At 42.3% G+C, this 14,944-nt stretch overlaps 1 protein-coding gene across 1 annotated transcript in view; it reads left to right on the forward strand.

Annotated features, from left to right (window-relative positions):
- The window catches only part of LOC143745386 (kin of IRRE-like protein 3), an 88,077-nt gene extending 73,963 nt beyond the window's left edge, over positions 1 to 14,114 (forward strand). Inside the window, exons 10-16 of the mRNA XM_077237486.1 lie at positions 632 to 732; positions 5,060 to 5,258; positions 5,791 to 5,898; positions 7,041 to 7,124; positions 7,276 to 7,385; positions 8,656 to 8,742; positions 12,402 to 14,114. Coding sequence (XP_077093601.1) covers positions 632 to 732; positions 5,060 to 5,258; positions 5,791 to 5,898; positions 7,041 to 7,124; positions 7,276 to 7,385; positions 8,656 to 8,742; positions 12,402 to 12,866 — 1,154 coding nt within the window. The 3' untranslated portion in view covers positions 12,867 to 14,114. The remainder of the gene's footprint in view (positions 1 to 631; positions 733 to 5,059; positions 5,259 to 5,790; positions 5,899 to 7,040; positions 7,125 to 7,275; positions 7,386 to 8,655; positions 8,743 to 12,401) is intronic.
- Positions 14,115 to 14,944: the final 830 nt, after the last annotated feature.

Consider the following 14,944-nt stretch of genomic DNA (forward strand, 5'->3'; position numbering starts at 1 on the left):
CAAGTGTTTAACAATTCACTAAGGATGAATTTGCAGCCGCTGTGTTTGTCTTACTCTCTTTGTTTAAGTGGCTAAAAAAATATGCAAATTAGGTAATGTTGTGAATGTGGCCACAAAATCTGCACTGATTACAATTCAGACACCTGATCGGATCGTGTCTGGATGTGTACCTGGTTATATACGTGTGCCTTTTTTCCATCAATTGATCATGGTTTAATGAATGCAGTGATCAATGGAAAATCTCTTTTAAAGGAAACTTACCGTAATTGTGCATTGGCAACTGTGCCAGTCAAATAGCACTGAGTTTTGTGAATAAAGCACAATCTATAATGAGTCTAATTTAAATTAAATGGAAGCATGTTTGTTCTGAAAAGAATAACAATGACTTAATTTAAATACTCAGTGGGCATTAGAGGCTGGTTATAAACTTGTTTGCGATCGGTCAGTGAATAAGAAGCAGTGAAATACTGCACGCAAAAGTTTCCTCTTACTCCTCCACTTAAGATAGATGATCAAAAACAGATTGGAGATAATAAAAGCAGCGGCGTATGTCCTGTCGTCTCTGTTCTCAGGGATGTGTGCTGATGTGGAGTGCAGGCGGTTCATCTTGACAGTCTGTTGTTTGTTTCAGGACCGCCCACCATCTCCAGCACACAGACGCAGCAGGCGCTGTACGGGGAGAAGGGCCAGATCCAGTGCTTCATCCGCAGCACTCCTCCTCCCGACCGCATCGTGAGTCCCATCTAGCCATCCATCTATGTACAGTATTTGGCCAAAAAATATTTCTCAATCTTTTTAAATCAATACTTCATTGTCCACTTACTTGTTGTATTATAACATTATTAGGTTACACTTTATTTTAACGTGTCATTGTTACAGTGTAATTATACAGGTCCTTCTCAAAAAATTAGCATATTGTGATAAAGTTCATTATTTTCCATAATGTAATGATAAAAATTAAACTTTCACATATTTTAGATTCATTGCACACCAACTGAAATATTTCAGGTCTTTTATTGTTTTAATACTGATGATTTTGGCATACAGCTCATTAAAACCCAAAATTCCTATCTCAAAAAATTAGCATATCATGAAAAGGGTCTCTAAACGAGCTATTAACCTAATCATCTGAATCAACTAATTAACTCTAAACACCTGCAAAAGATTCCTGAGGCTTTTAAAAACTCCCAGCCTGTTTCATTACTCAAAACCGCAATCATGGGTAAGACTGCCGACCTGACTGCTGTCCAGAAGGCCATCATTGACACCCTCAAGCAAGAGGGTAAGACACAGAAAGAAATTTCTGAACAAATAGGCTGTTCCCAGAGTGCTGTATCAAGGCACCTCAGTGGGAAGTCTGTGGGAAGGAAAAAGTGTGGCAAAAAACGCTGCACAACGAGAAGAGGTGACCGGACCCTGAGGAAGATTGTGGAGAAGGACCGATTCCAGACCTTGGGGGACCTGCGGAAGCAGTGGACTGAGTCTGGAGTAGAGGTCTGCACTCCCGCGGGAGTCCCGCGGGACCCGCGGGTCCCGACGCAAAACAGTGCGGCGCGGGACAAATTTTTAAAGGTCATTGCGGGAGCGGGCGGGATGATGAGGTGCACTTGCGGGTGCGGGCGGGAGGGATGATATGCTGCACTCCCGCAAATTAAATATGAGTATAAAGTAAAATATATAAATGATTAAAGTAGCGTACATAATTTGTAGTTGTGAGGGAGATTCTGATTGGCAGCAATAAAAACGTTTTAAGCAGCCTAAACTTGTGAATGTTGTCGGGTAGGGCGGGGCCTAATCTCACGCACACTTGTTTAGAGACAATTCCTTTCCCGCTGCTCCGAGTTCGAATTCGAAAGCTAGTTCAAGTTCAAAATAGACAGCATGGACGAGGAACAGAGCGCCTCTAGTGCTTCAGATAAAGTACTGTTGTGAATATTATGCTGTTCGTAATATGGGACCAATAAATATGTTACCAAGTATTGGTAAGGAATTTTGTGTGCACGCATTTTTTTCCCCAAGACCTTTCATCAGACATAAAGTGCGGGCGGGAGTGGGACATTATATCACAGATGCGGGCGGGAGCGGTACTAAAAATGACAAATCTTTGCGGGAGCGGGCGGGAGCGGGACTGAACACTGCGGGAGCGGGCGGGAGCGGGTCTGAAAATTGTGTCCCGCGCAGACCTCTAATCTGGAGTAGAAACATCCAGAGCCACCGTGCACAGGCGTGTGCAGGAAATGGGCTACAGGTGCCGCATTCCCCAGGTCAAGCCACTTTTGAACCCGAAACAGCGGCAGAAGAACCTGACCTGGGCTACAGAGAAGCAGCACTGGACTGTTGCTCAGTGGTCCAAAGTACTTTTTTCGGATGAAAGCAAATTTTGCATGTCATTAGGAAATCAAGGTGCCAGAGTCTGGAGGAAGACTGGGGAGAAGGAAATGCCAAAATGCCTGAAGTCCAGTGTCAAGTACCCACAGTCAGTGATGGTCTGCGGTGCCATGTCAGCTGCTGGTGTTAGTGCACTGTGTTTTATCAAGGGCAGGGTCAATGCAGCTAGCTATCAGGAGATTTTGGAGCACTTCATGCTTCCATCTGCTGAAAAGCTTTATGGAGATGAAGATTTCATTTTTCAGCACGACCTGCCACCTGCTCACAGTGCCAAAACCACTGGTAAATGGTTTACTGACCATGGTATTACTGTGCTCAATTGGCCTGCCAACTCTCCTGACCTGAACCCCATAGAGAATCTGTGGGATATTGTGAAGAGAAAGTTGAGAGACGCAAGACCCAACACTCTGGATGAGCTTAAGGCCGCTATCGAAGCATCCTGGGCCTCCATAACACCTCAGCAGTGCCACAGGCTGATTGCCTCCATGCCACGCCGCATTGAAGCAGTCATTTCTGCAAAAGGATTCCCGACCAAGTATTGAGTGCATAACTGAACATAATTATTTGAAGGTTGACTTTTTTTGTATTAAAAACACTTCTTTTATTGGTCGGATGAAATATGCTAATTTTTTGAGATAGGAATTTTGGGTTTTCATGAGCTGTATGCCAAAATCATCAGTATTAAAACAATAAAAGACCTGAAATATTTCAGTTGGTGTGCAATGAATCTAAAATATATGAAAGTTTAATTTTTATCATTACATTATGGAAAATAATGAACTTTATCACAATATGCTAATTTTTTGAGAAGGACCTGTATATTAAAGTACTGAGTAACATTAATTAATTACATGTACTTAATATATTAGGATTAGGATTTGGTTGAGAGTAAGTTGCATGTACTTATGCATAATTTACTGTTATTACTATGGTAGTAAATGTAACATATGTAACAAAGACACTGTAAAATAAAGTGTTACCCATTATTATAATTATTATAAAATGTGATAGTAAATATTTTATTATAATAATATTTTCCATCTATCCTTTCCATCTATCAATCATTTTATGTATTTAGTGGTCAAATATTTCTGAATCATGTCAGTAATATTCAAACATTATTTAATGTTGTCATTATTCAAATCAATATTGAATGTTACTCATAATTTTTTCAATATAATTAAAATATGATATTAAAATGTTAATAATAATAATGCTTATATCCGTTACCTTTTAGAAGTTTGGGGTCAGGAAGATTTTTTTTAAAATAAATTAATACTTTTGTTCATCAAGGGACATTAAAGTGATAAACGTGACTGTAGAGAAAAAAAAAAGGTTTCTACAAAAATATTAATCAGCACAGCTGATTTCAATAAAAAGAAATGCTACCAAATCATCATATTATAGTGATTTCTGAAGGATCATGTGACTTTGAAGACTGGAGTAATGATGCTGAAAATTCAGCATTGCCATCACTGAAATAAATTACATTTTAAAATATATTCAACTAAAACAACAGTATTTTTGATCAGCATCAAAGACTTCTTTCAAAAACCTTTCAAAAATCTTACCAACTCCAAAGATTTCGAATACTACTCGAAATTACCGTTTATTTAGATGATAAAGTGTAAAATATGACTCCATGAAACAGGTTGATGCTTTTAGACTTTAGATTTCAGGTCTTTTAAAGCATTGAAGATCTATTAAACAGGATTCATCACTTGCGTGTCTGGGTTTATCTCAGTGGTTTGAGTCCGTCTCATACACTGGTTCTGCTGGGTGTAGCCGTGCACGGAAGAAAGAAAAAGAAAAAAGGTTGTTTATAGAACTTAAAGAATGAAGGAACATGTTTTTTAAAGTTGAATTCCTTTTCTTAGAGTAAATGTCTTGACTCTTGACTGGATTTAAAATATCAAGTTGCCATGACTTCTGCTGTAATATTAAATTATATAATTATTTATAGCAGCTCAAAGAATCAGAGAGTTTTATGCAACATTAAATGGTTAGTTTTATTATGTGCTTAAACTCATGTTTTCTAGATGAATGTGAAGGAGACTAAAGTACTTGTTGTCCAAATGTATTGACAACATCACATGACCTCTCACGAGGCAACAAAAAAAAAACCTTTGTGAAATACCACTACACACAGACCTTTAACACTTGCATGAAACAATCAATCACTTTAAATCGAGAAACAAACTCCTCCTGACATCACAGAACAACGAGTGTAAATCACTTTGGCAAACCGTCAGACAATGCAACCGTATTAATTATTCATGACTCGATGCATGCTGGGAAGAAGCAGAATGGACTGAACCGCAAAAGCATTTTTTCAGTCTAGGCCTATTTGAACTAAAAAGTGCATTAATCCAGATGACCTGCTGTGCTTGTGGACTCGACTTTAGAAAACAGAGTATTTCGTAATGGCAAAACTGCACTGAAATGCTTTACTTGTGTTCCTGAAAGTTGTAAGAATCCCCCCCCCCCTCCACACACACACACACACACACACACACACGCACACACACACACACACACACACACACACACACGCACACACACACACACACGCACACACACACACACGCACACACACACAACACCATAAAATGATATAAACAATATTTATTTATTTATCAGCATTATTTACAGAATTCTTTATTGTATGCAGGCATGGTCGTGGAAAGAAACCGTGCTGGAATCGGGAACGTCGGGCCGGTATACGGTGGAGACCGTGAGCACAGAGGAAGGAGTCATCTCCACCCTCACCATGAGCAACATCGTCCCCGCTGACTTCCAGACCATCTACAACTGCACCGCCTGGAACAGTTTCGGCTCGGATACGGAGATCATTCGCCTCAGAGAGCAAGGTAATAATCACGTTACGTGTGTGTGTGCGTGTGCCTCAAGTGTGTGTGAGTCTGTTTTACTCGTGTCTCGCAGTGATTAAGTACCCTGATTTGATTTTTCAGAGCATTAGGGCAAAGACTGGATCATAGTCTGTTTATTCAGGTAAATGTCACCTACTTAAATCTGTGGATTTCCTTAATGGAATTCCGACATATTCAGAACTTCCATTTCTGATCCAATTTAAACAGCCCTTAATCCTTTTTACTTGCCTTTATGATTTCTTTGAAATATTTAAATTAAATTAGATGGTATTTTTTTATTCAAATACTGGCCCATTTTCCTCCAGTAAAGCCGACTCCCAAGGTGCAGAGCTGAGTTATTCAAAGAGGTCAGCTCATCCCCGTGGGATTTAATCGAAGACTCTTGGAACAAGACTTCATTATGTCTCCTCAAGTGACAAACAGGCTCCTGATCCGGACTGCGCACGTTGCATGGGTTCTACGTTCTGTCACTGGTTGTCTGATGATCCCAGCGGTTCTGTGTTCTCCTCAGGGTCTTTGCGCTTGGCAGTCATCATTGGGGTTGCAGTGGGAGCTTTCCTGGCTCTCATCGTCCTCATCGGGACCCTGGGGGCTTTCTGCTGCGCTCGAGTGCAGAGGAGTAAGTGAGCTCGTTGTTTCTACAGAGACAGAAAACACAGGCGACTCGCCCTGCACGTCCACCGAGACACACAGCGTTTTTAGACTCAACGTTTTTAGACATTGCACAACTTCATCCACACATGCACTAATTAATAGGAGTAACTACATTTTCCTGTAGCATGACGGCAGCTAAGATGTTGTCAAAATTAGTGTTGTTTTCCAACAATTAGCAGTGTAGCGTGACAAAACACTAAATTGCTCTTTTCATGTTATATTGTACAAAGCTGAGTATTATTGTACAAACTCTCCCGGGAAGAGGGCGTTGAGCTGGAGTCTGCTTACGTCACGCCGTACCACAACATCCAATAGGAAAACCCAACTGCAGTAGCCACCGTTCAGCCTGAAGAGGGCAGCAATCACACGCTTTTACACCAGATATTGTAGAATTAAAACACTTTATATCCAAATGTCAAAAAATTTACTCAAATCAATGAACAGCATTAATAAAGCCCCGGTCTTACAGATCATTAAATAAAAAAAGTTGTTTTAGGGTTTAGTTACCCTTTAACTACGATTTTTGCCTCATTACTGCTTATTAATAGTAAGGTAGTTGTTGCGTTTAGATGTTGGGTAGGATTAAGGGATGTAGAGTATAGTCATGCAGAATAAGGAATTAATAAGTAACCTACTTTATAAGTACTAATAAACAACCAATATCCAAGTAATATGCATACTAATAAGCAACTAGTTAATAGTGAGAATTGGACCCTAAACATATATATATATATATATGAAGTAATAGTATTCATTTGAAATTGCATGATTAGTTTGGTGTAGTCAGCTACTTTACTCTGTAATGCTGCTACATCTGTTCAGAAAGGAGGCTTGACAGTATTGAACTCCTTTAAGGTTCCAGTAGCTTGTAGTGATTTTCCTCATCACTGTTCCACACAATGATAAGAGCACACCCGCACCTTACTCACGTCTTAGTCTATCTGAGGTCTTTATTGTCTTATCTTTCTGTTCGCAAATTGCCTCCATTAGCGGTGAGCTCCAGCTCCCTACCAGCAGCGGCCTGACTTTATCTGGCGAGGACTGTAAAGACCTCATTTTTTAACAAGTGATAATTCTTTCTTTGCATGTTGTGACTGTGCTCCACAGAGGATATGCACCTGGTGATGTCATCACTGCCCGTGTCACTCTCCTCTCGGCAGCGAGAGCTCTCCGGCACGCTCAAAGGCGAAAGTAAGCCCTTCTCTCACCCTTTCATACTAGCGGCCATGCTCTGGGAAATATACATGCATGTTGTTCACGAGCGAGTGCTGCACATAGCAGAAGCTGTAGGATAATTGGTGTTGTTTGCGTCACTATGACTAATCAGAATGATTTCTGCCAGATCTCAAAGGGGTCGTATCCGCTAAAAATGACATTCGAGTGGAGATTGTCCATAAGGACCATAATGCAGCCAGAGAACCGGAAGAACACAGCAACATGAAGCAAATGATGGTGAGTTTGCTCTCCTAATCCCCCTCTCCACTTCTCTCTGCTTAGCATTCTTCTGTTACTCTGATGTTATCAGCTCCCAATGCAGGTGTAAATGGCTCCTACAGAGCTTCAAAGCCGAGCTAGAAACGTCTGCGTACACACTGTTTTGAGTCTGAAAAGTCAAACGTTATCCTAAAGATGCAAGATATGATAGTGTAACTTGCAGTCTTTAGTCTCGTTTTATTGTTCTTGTAATGTTCTAATATTGCTAGTTTCACTGTTTTGCCACACATCGTATTTTATTAGGTGTGTGGAATGATCACGTCTTCACTACCATTGGTAGTCACTGAATGCTTTGCATAAATAATTCCTGCTAATTTGCATACAGCTATAATTTTCTCAACCTTGTAGAGTCGCTGCACACAACCACGTCGCTGTCACAATTCCCAGTTTCTTATCAAGTCTCTGTCAGAGTAAACTTTTTTCCTTTTCTTTTTTTGTTGTTGTCGTCTTCTTTCCCATCTACCCCTGCAGAACTCAGGACTCGTTCACACTGCAGGGGCTAAATGCTCAATTCCGATTTTTTGAAAAAATCCGTTCACATTTCCAATTAAATGCGCCCTTTTGTGATCTCCTGTGTGAATGGAAAATGACCCATAAGTGACCCGCATGCGCAGAAGAGTACTCAACGGTCAACGACGTCACTTGTTGTTTGTGAGAGTAGCTAAACATGGCCTGAATAGAGCTGTCCCCCCAAATATTAATTAAATCAGAAACCTCGCTTCCCTTCCATTGACTGGTGTCAGCATCGTCCGCCATAGTTGTTGTTTATCTTCTCATTCCCGCCTACTTCAAAACAGAATTAGGACGTTTGTCGCATATCAATGACGTGCGGGTCGGATACATGTGACCTGGCCGTTCAGGTTGAAGTCGCATTTCAAAAGATCGGATACATATCGGATTTGGACCACATACCCAAGTGGCCTTGGGTCGCATTTGAAAAGATCGGATCTGTGTCGTTCAGACTGTCATGAAAAGATCACATACAGGTCGCATAGGGGCAAAAAAATCGGAATTGGGTCGTTTCAGCCTGCAGTGTGAACGTAGCCTCAGCCCGCAGCACTGCAGCATCCTTGAACTTTGACCGGGTTTAGATCAGACCAGAGCTTTGAGGGAATTTCTGTTTCTGAAATTCTCCTGTACATGCTAACAGACTGAAATCAATACCAGTCACTGGTGCTTCAGCACACATCTACTGCATCATCTCACTTTCTCTCTCTCTTTCTTTTAGATGGAGAGATCCGAGTTCCAGCAAGAATCGGTGTTAAAACAGTTGGAGGTCCTGCAGGAGGAGGAGAGGGAGCTACAACACATTAAGGTGATGAACAGAGGGATGGAGAGACGGGGGAAGAACTCTGCAGGACTCACATCTGTCACCATTAAAGAACCCCAGAGAGTCATTTCTCCATCACACTCATAAAAAACAGATTTAATACAACAGCCGCGTAATCTCACAGAATCTAATAAAGCAGAGTTGGGGGAACTCATGCTCTCTGACTTGTTCCAGAATTCCTGGCCATGCTCTTTTTCTTCACTGAGTCCATTAAAGAAATGTTCCTAAATGGACGTGTTGTTGTACTGACTGACTGCATGTCAGATCTCCGGTGCGCAAGCTTTCATTATGTTCTCTGGTAATTGAGAGTATACCGGGACGTTTGGTTGAATGTGCATGCTAATTCGTTTAATGAAAGCCGCTTGGCTAGACTTCAGTCTGGAACTTTTGCCTGGAACTTTTCAGCCTTTCAGATCATTTCAAAAGCTCAATATTTCAAGGAGTTGTTAAGATCTTTGGAAATTGCACATTTAAAGGCACAGCATCCATCATTAGTCATTTGTGCTCGGGCAAGCGTAACTAACAAGAGTGATAAACTTTGACTTGCGACTTTCTATTTGCAGAGAGAAAAACATTTATCAAAGATAAAACATTATATACTTTCCTTTAGATATGTATGACTTGTGAAAAAAATCATTTTGAAATGATATATTATTATAAGTATTTTAAATTAATTGTCTTGCAACAGGGTTAGTAAATCTAACCCACAGCATAAAAAATGACCACAGGGATTTTAGGATTTTTGAGTTTTTATCAGCATAAACAGTCTGTTCCTTACCATCAGTACTCAACTCAATCATGTACTTGTTAGAAGAATATGAATGGTAAATTGTGTTGCATTTATAAGCGATCAGACTTTTTTCAGCTGCCATACAATAAAACAAGTGTAAAAATTCTACAGATTCGAGAACCGAGCCTATGGAGTCCCTGAAAGGGCGAGGGGATGGAAAAATATGAGATGATAGGAAAATATTAATTTTGATGCCTTTGCATTGTCCTGCAAAATGTTTTGCGTTCCTTTGGCAATCTTTGCGGTAGCGTAGTGAACATGGAAACATGTATGAGATGGGAGGAAAAATTACTTAAATGCTTTTACTTTCTTTTGCAAAAGTCTTGCATTCCCCCGAGATACTTTATCTTTGGAGGAGCACAAAACCTTTGCAAAAAAAAATACAAAGTTTCTCAGGGGAACGCAAAACTTTTGTGAAGTGAACAAAGTTTCTTGGGAGAATGCAAAACTTTTTGCGAGTGAACGTAAAAGCATTTAAATATATTTTTCCTCTATTTAAATATAGATTTTTCCTAAAAGTAAAAGTAGAAAGTAGACTTGGATCGGTTGAGTTTTGTAGGGGCACTCAAGAAAATCAAGCAAAAATAAAAAATAATTTTCTACCAACAACCACACTTGCCTTAACAATCCCTCTATGGCAAAATCGTCATCATCCGCCAATCTTCAGATAAGCCATTGGCACCCAGTCCGCCATGGCCCTCAGTCCGAGAGGCTTGGCCCTCAGTCCGAGAGGCGTGGCCCCCAGTCCGAGAGGCGTGGCCCCCAGTCCGAGAGGCGTGGCCCCCAGTCCGAGAAGCGTGGCCCCCAGTCCGAGAGGTGTGGCCCTCAGTCCGAGAGGCGTGGCCCCCAGTCCGAGAGGCGTGGCCCCCAGTCCGAGAAATGTGGCCCCCAGTCCGAGAGGCGTGGCCCCCAGTCCGAGAAGCGTGGCCCCCAGTCCGAGAGGTGTGGCCCCCAGTCCGAGAGGCGTGGCCCCCAGTCCGAGAAATGTGGCCCCCAGTCCGAGAGGCGTGGCCCCCAGTCCGAGAAGCGTGGCCCCCAGTCCGAGAGGTGTGGCCCCCAGTCCGAGAGGCGTGGCCCCCAGTCCGAGAGGCGTGGCCCCCAGTCCGAGAAATGTGGCCCCCAGTCCGAGAGGCTTTGCCCCCAGTCCGAGAGGCGTAGCCCCCAGTCCGAGAGGCGTGGCCCCCAGTCCGAGAGGCGTGGCCCCCAGTCCGAGAGGAGTGGCCCCCAGTCCGAGAGGCGTGGCCCCCAGTCCGAGAGGCGTGGCCCCCAGTCCGAGAAGCGTGGCCCCCAGTCTGAGAGGCGTGGCCCCCAGTCCAAGAAGCGTAGCCCCCAGTCCGAGAGGCGTAGCCCCCAGTCCGAGAGGCGTGGCCCCCAGTCCGAGAGGCGTTGCCCCAAGTCCGAGAGGCGTGGCCCTCAGTCCGAGAGGCGTGGCCCCCAGTCCGAGAGGCGTGGCCCCCAGTCCGAGAGGCGTGGCCCCAAGTCCGAGAGGCGTGGCCCCCACTCCGAGAGGCGTAGCCCCCAGTCCGAGAGGCGTGGCCCCCAGTCCGAGAGGCGTAGCCCCCAGTCCGAGAGGCGTGGCCCCCAGTCCGAGAGGCGTAGGCCCCAGTCCGAGAGGCGTGACCTTGACTCTGACAGCGGTAAAAGTGAACACCACACCATTTTTTTTCCCAGGAATCCTTGAGTTATTTCACCAGTCCTCAGTCCCCACGTTATTCTCAGTCCTCACACAAGGCCGCTAGGATTAAAAGGAGAGAGCAGATATATGTTATCTATATAGAAATTGGCCAAAAATAAAATGTGAGTGAATTTTTATGGAGATTATTTTGCATATTTAATGCCGACATGAATTGTCAAGGCCCATTTAATTAGCTGATAACAGGATTTGACTGTTTATGCTGGAGATGACTGTTTCACACCACTAAACCATGTAATCTTCTTAGTGTGGGACAGTTATCAGTCTGTTCCCTAATTTCCATGTCACGCTGCCTATAATTAGTGTGAGCTGAACTTGACCTTGGCTTTTTACAGCCTACAAATACATGAAAGGAAAATTACAGTTTCCTTTTTCTTTTTCTCTCATTTAGCTTTTAATTCAGGCTGAAAGGTGTGCACTATAAAAGTCCTGTAATATAAATAATTGTCTGCTAAAGTGAATAATTGTGCTAACAGTTTTTTGGATAAACAGATTATTTAGATGGCAAGCTTCATGCAAACATCCAAATGTCCACAAACAAAAAGAAACACATTCATTTGATGCCTTTAATGATTTATTGATGACTTTGAGTTGAGAATTTGTTACATTTTTTAGTGTGTTATTTCAACAGAAAAGACCCTATTTTATTTGCACATCAGCCACAGTTTAACTTACATTATATACGCTACCATAGCCCTGCGACATGCATATGTAATTTAAGTCATTGCCATTCTTTTTCCGATTATTTATTTTCATGATTCACTACATTCAGATCGGATTCAGAATGATGATCGAAACAATAGATGGAGTAGATCGAGTCCATCAACACCGCCAAAGCTTCACAGTCCCACAGCTCGTCCTGGGTCAACATGTCATTCAGTGACGTTAGGAAGTTTTGATTTAAATGCTGTTTAATGTTGATGATCGTGTCATTTGCTTATATATGCTATCGCTTGTTTCTGCTTCTTTTTTGCCTGTGTTTCGAGCCGGAGATTCAGAAGATGGGTCATAGCGCCCCCTAGCGTATAACAGTGAAAACACAGAAAGCCTGAAAATTCTGTCACTGGCGGGGAAGCGTTGTCTCATAAATTACGTAAATTTCCGTCAATGGCTGGGAAAGAGTTAAATGATTGATTAAATGTATTTATTTATATCTAATAGGATCCAACCAACGGATACTACAGTGTGAACACCTTCAAAGAACAGTCGACCCCGACCAATCCTCTGACAGCCAACCAGAACACAGAGGTCCGAAACCCTGGCACGGCGACCCTCGGGAAGCACCGCGTCCCCACCGGCATGTCTTACACCAACCTTTACAACACGCTGGGTGCCGGTCCCAACCGCCTGTACGACTACAGCCAGCGCTTCGTGCTGGGCACGGGCAGCAGCTCCATCGAACTGTGCGAGCGCGAGTTCCAGCGGGGATCTCTGAGCGACTCCAGCTCGTTCCAGGACACGCAGTGCGACAGCAGCGTCAGCAGCTACAGCAAGCAGGACGGATACGTGCAGTTCGACAAAGCTAGCAAAGCCTCGGTGTCATCTTCATCCCACTACTCACAGTCGTCGTCCCAAAACTCGGACCTGACCCGACCGCTGCAGAAACGAATGCAGACGCACGTTTAACGTGAGCATCGCATGTGTTTTTGAACGAACACTAAAGGTGAGTCCCCTGTGCTTCATTCATCATTCGTGGACAAATTCAAGTGTCGCTAGCTTGGAAAGACAATACAGACATCTCAAGCTCATTTTTCTGTATATTTTGAAAAGTAACGTGTTTTTTAGATCTCATGTTGTTTGTGGAAGGCTTGCAAAGTTGAAAAAGGAATACGCTGGGGAAAAAAACCTTGGATGTCGTTTTTTAACATGACAATCAGGAGTCCATCCACACAATCGCCATTGACTATCACGGTGAGCCGATCTAATCTGTTCTGCGCAGCCTGGGATTCGGGACCTGGCAGTCGGATGCGGGAAAACTCCAGGCTTGTATTCATTTTTTAAATAAGAAGCCAAACTTGGGCCATTTTGTAGTTCTGCTGCTGTGGCCCAAAGCACAACGGCGTCTGTTCAATGCCAACCGCAGTGTTTCTCTGCTGATAAAGAAATCTAAACCAGGATGAATTATCCTCCTAAAGTCGTCGCTGAAAATGATCATTCTGTGCTTTTCTTAAGACTGTAAGATAGATATCACTCGTGTGCACTAAACTGTTTTTTAAATACATCTCTCTCCGTGGTCTCTCGTCTTTAAGATTTCATGCTATGTGGGTTTTTTTCAATGCATTGCGAATGTGTGGCCAAACTGCATGTGTGGAGAGTTCTTCAGGAGCTTCTGCTAACGTGGACAGCATCGTGTTTACATGCCAGAGACCAGAATGTAAATCCCAATTTTGCCTCTCTTTATTTTCTAGACGTATTCAATGTGAGCTGATCATTTCAACACTTCATGGTTAATAAGTGCGTTTGCATATGTACACGTCCTGTGAATTCAAACGCTCTGTTGTTAAAAGCTTTTTTTATACCTCCAGCAATGTTGTTGTTGTTGTTGCTGTTGTTTTTCTATGCATCATTGCTCATAAACCCCCAAATCTGGTGGGAGTATGATTGAACTCGTCATTTTTCCCTCATGTCTTTACAATGTTCTGTTTATTTTAAGGCTGCCATATGTTTAAGCTCGCTGTTTTAAGTGAGATGCCCCTGAATATCTGGCGTAAACGTTTACATTGCTTAATTGATGCAGGAAGTGCCTCGCGCCGTCGGATGAGCCCGCAGAACGTTCTGAGTGAGACTTCTAACTCGAGCTGTGCATCAGAGCAATTACACTGATCAAATAATCATGATTACAAAATAAGTGTTGAATAAAACAGTGTGTGGGAACGATGTTCTGTGGTCATTGAAAATGAGGTGGCGTCTTTTTTGGGTCCATGTAATTTTCTTTCATGGCTTCCTGTCATATTCGATTATGCCAGCCGAGTCATTTCAAATGTACCAACTGAAATATGCATGTGTGATGAATAGGTTATGAAAGTTTTCACTTATGCTTCATTTAAAGGAGACATCTCAGATTTCCTTGCTCTTTGGAAAGAAAACTCTTAACACTGAGTGAGAACCGGCTATTCACTCAAACAGCAGAAACACTGCATGATGCAACACTACTATCACAGATAGTCAAAACATATGTGATGTTTAATATAGTAATAATCTACAGCTGGTTTATCACAATGGCACAGAAATAAAATCACAAGTGAGCAAGTTTCAAGTTACTCTTTGCAACTGGTTAAGACAAAATTATGTGATGGCTTGTATTCACTGAATTTCATATGAAAAGAAGGTACAGTCTAGTAGTAATAGTTATGAGTATGCAAAAGAGAGTGAATTTGTTAACATTAGTTTATTCATTGTGTATCAAGAAGTAACAAAGATGAACAACAGTTTTACAGCATTTAATAATCTTGGTCATGTGCATTTCTAAATATACCAATACATTTTCAATGTATTATGTATGAATATGAATTACTGATGAACAACTTGCAACCTTTGCAGGATCTTTGTTCACCGCTGAATCTGTGCCAGCAGGAGAAATCATATCACATAGTTGTGAATGTTATTAAAAATACTGTGCTTTAGAATTTTAGCAGGTATAATTGGAGTAAAGTTATTCTCGCAAGCTATACGCACACGCACAGTGTAGTCTGATTCAAAAACAA

The sequence above is a fragment of the Siphateles boraxobius genome, unplaced genomic scaffold (genome assembly GCF_051911475.1).
Source record: "Siphateles boraxobius isolate OS27281-9 unplaced genomic scaffold, OSU_SipBor_1 200, whole genome shotgun sequence".
Lineage (NCBI taxonomy): Eukaryota > Metazoa > Chordata > Actinopteri > Cypriniformes > Leuciscidae > Siphateles > Siphateles boraxobius.